Raw genomic sequence first — 2,930 nt, 5'->3', positions numbered from 1 at the left:
TTACACCCATGCACATGACAGGTTTTACTCTGTCTTTTAAGACGCCGACGGTAAAAGAAACCATGTTCGCACCTAGCTGAAGGCTCCCGCACCTCGAGGAGTGATAATTGTGTGTTATTTATGCAATTATCAGTTTGAAGCCACGACGAACTAAAATTTGAATGTTATAATAACTTTGGGTGACATTTTGAGTTATTTTTTTCTTAATTTGCATCAGATATACCTATATATGCTCGTTTTTCCTGTCTTAGTTATAAACGTATTGCTGAGTTCCCTTTGATATCAAATGTTGGAGTAACTTGCGACTTATATATTTAATATACATTGCCAGTGTTTGTTGTTAAGTGTTGTGGATTGTTGTGTGTTGTGAATTGGATTAGTTGTGTACGCTGTGAAAAATGACCCGGCGACATCTGCTGGCAGCGGAGACGTTGTTCTTTCTCGTTCAGTTCTTGGAGGACTCGAAGTTTCAGGTTCGAGCCAGGAATTACATTTATACAGGTCTTCACCTATCTCAACCGGATGGAGGAGCTGATGAGAAACCAAGTAAGGGCGCTAGGATCCCTTGAACGCTCAATAGTGACCGTTGGTAAGCGCCTAACTGCTGTGGAGAGTCGCTTGGAGCGCCTGGAGGTGTCCATCAGCCAGAAGAGCCAGCAGCAGCGTGAGCCGCTGGCTCCCATCATCAACGAGGATAATCCCCAAGAACCGACTGGCGGCGACCTTGTTGATAAGGTTATTGTGGCAGCCATACACAGGGAGGCCCACAACGAGGCCCACTTTGCCTGCCTCCTCATGCCCCACGTGTTCCCTGAGCTATTTGGACCAGATAAGCTCCGCCATCTGTATAATTGGCATGGGGTGTCAGGGAAACAGCCATTAGAAGGTTCAAGGCGCCAGTACGTCGAACAAATGACAAAGTTCTTCTACAAAGAGGCTCGCTCTGCAACTGTATGGACAGCCGTTGTTGGAAGAATAAATGAACGTCTGCGACGGAAAGAAAAACGGACACGTGGTGAGGTCCAGATCACCATAAGTAATGAGAACATTGCTGATTATCATCAGTTTTAGTTTTGTAAGTGTGTGTGTATGTGTGTGACTGTGTACGTGTGTGTGTACGTGTACGGTGGGTTCGTGTGTTTGCGTGTGTGTGTGTGTGTGTGTGCGTGTGTGTGGTCTCATGTTTGTTTGTAAATATGATAGAAACATTGCAGCTGTTATGTAAATATATGTAAATATGTCTGGTGTATTGTTCTAAAAAAAGATTAATATTTTCGTGTAATAAATCCACTTTTTACGTAGATCTATCTACTTCTGTTGTTTTGTAATATCGATGTCCTTCAACGCAAGTACAGGGAGACGCACACTGACCTTAAATTTTGTTGCGAGCTGAAAATGAAAGAAAAACACAGATAAATTAATACGTAAGAAAATTAGGCTTGCAAGAAAACTATGGAGTCAAGCGTTACAATTGGGAATTCATGATTGAGAACTTGAAATATATATAGACACAACACATTGTTAACATTTCAACATTATAAAGTAAATAGAAAAAATATCACGACATCCACGGCGGTATTCCCACTGCGTATGTGTATATCACCTGAAGACTTTTTCTGAAAATCGGCATGAAGCGATAGTAATTTATTTTAAAATAAAAGCATCATTTTCATCAAATAGTCAACATTATTTATATTTTGTGTCGTCTGTGTATGTTGGTTTGGTTCTTATATGCATTATAGCAAATCTTATGAAAATAAACGTTTTTTTTCGAATCTACGGGATTTAATTGTGTAAACTTTAACTCAATGTAGATCTAGTTACCGACACACACAATAATTGTTTTGACAGATGACATTCGATTGATAATTTAATTTAATGTATGCAGATATTGAGAAATGTTAACAATCGCACAGAAGTAAACATACCAGCGTATTGTCTGTGTATGTTTCTATATTTCGATAACATGTGTTATAGATTAGTATACAATCAATATTTGTAAATAGTTATACTCGGCAAATCGCCGCATGTACGCGGCGTTACTCCGCGAATCGATGCCGAGGCAAAAACAGACGCGGCGTCACTCCGCGAAATTTCGCCGAGTGCCTCGGCATCATGCCGAGTAAATACGCGGCGAAAATACGTTAACAGAAGAATCTGTCCGCGGCGTAGCCGCGGACTTTGTTGGTTTTGCGTGAGCTGTACTGTATATAAAAAATAGTGAAATATAATTTACTTGAACATCGGTTAACAGATAAATCGAAGACGAAATGTATGTATAATAAATGGATGTAAGGTATGTTTGCCTGGATTTGTTTAGTGATTTTGTTCTCTTTTTTTTAATAACAAGTCGTTTTTTTCTCCACCATAGCTGTGTTATATCAAACAAATGAATTATTAAGTAAGGTCATAACAGTAATTTCAGTCATTTTTGTCTGGTCCATTATTGAATGTCATAATTATACAGGTGAGCAATTATCATCTATCATTGGTTCTCATTCGAGAAATGCACGCATGATGGTGGGATATACAAACATATTTAGCACAGCAACAGTTTGAATGTAATGTCAGCTTATGTAGTGCATATTAAACTATCAATATCCCTGAATATGTTTAACAGTGACGGTTCTAGTTAGATTATATTAAATATCGTTTTAATATATGTCATGTAACACATTTACATTACATCGTCAAATAATACAAAAACAAAGGCGTCCTCGATTAAAATACCAAATTACCAAGGCCACATATTATCAAGGTACAAAGCCAGAATTATAGTCTAACCTCGGCGCCATGTAGTTTCTTTTGGATTGCAATTTAACACATTTTGTTCAATGTGACCTATTAAATCAATAAACCGAGCCATTTGCAAAATTGCCATGGAAGACAGCCCAATGCACATTCCTATAAAGTTTCGTCAAATTCTGCCA

At 38.5% G+C, this 2,930-nt stretch overlaps 1 protein-coding gene across 1 annotated transcript; it reads left to right on the top strand.

Moving 5' to 3' along the window:
- The first annotated feature begins 522 nt into the window (after window positions 1-522).
- LOC127835609 (uncharacterized) lies at window positions 523-1,071 on the top strand. The gene has a single exon (XM_052362046.1). The coding sequence runs from the start codon at window positions 523-525 to the stop codon at window positions 1,069-1,071; it is 549 nt and encodes a 182-aa protein (XP_052218006.1).
- The last annotated feature ends 1,859 nt before the right edge of the window (window positions 1,072-2,930 follow it).

This window comes from Dreissena polymorpha, chromosome 6 (genome assembly GCF_020536995.1).
Source record: "Dreissena polymorpha isolate Duluth1 chromosome 6, UMN_Dpol_1.0, whole genome shotgun sequence".
In the NCBI taxonomy this organism is placed as follows: domain Eukaryota; kingdom Metazoa; phylum Mollusca; class Bivalvia; order Myida; family Dreissenidae; genus Dreissena; species Dreissena polymorpha.
The sequence above is the reverse complement of the archived record's forward strand: the minus strand, read 5'-3'. Positions and strand labels throughout refer to the sequence as shown.

Coding starts and splice junctions, on each gene's coding strand:
- LOC127835609 (XM_052362046.1), top strand. CDS start 523: ATGGAGGAGCTGATGAGAAACCAAGTAAGGGCGCTAGGATCCCTTGAA.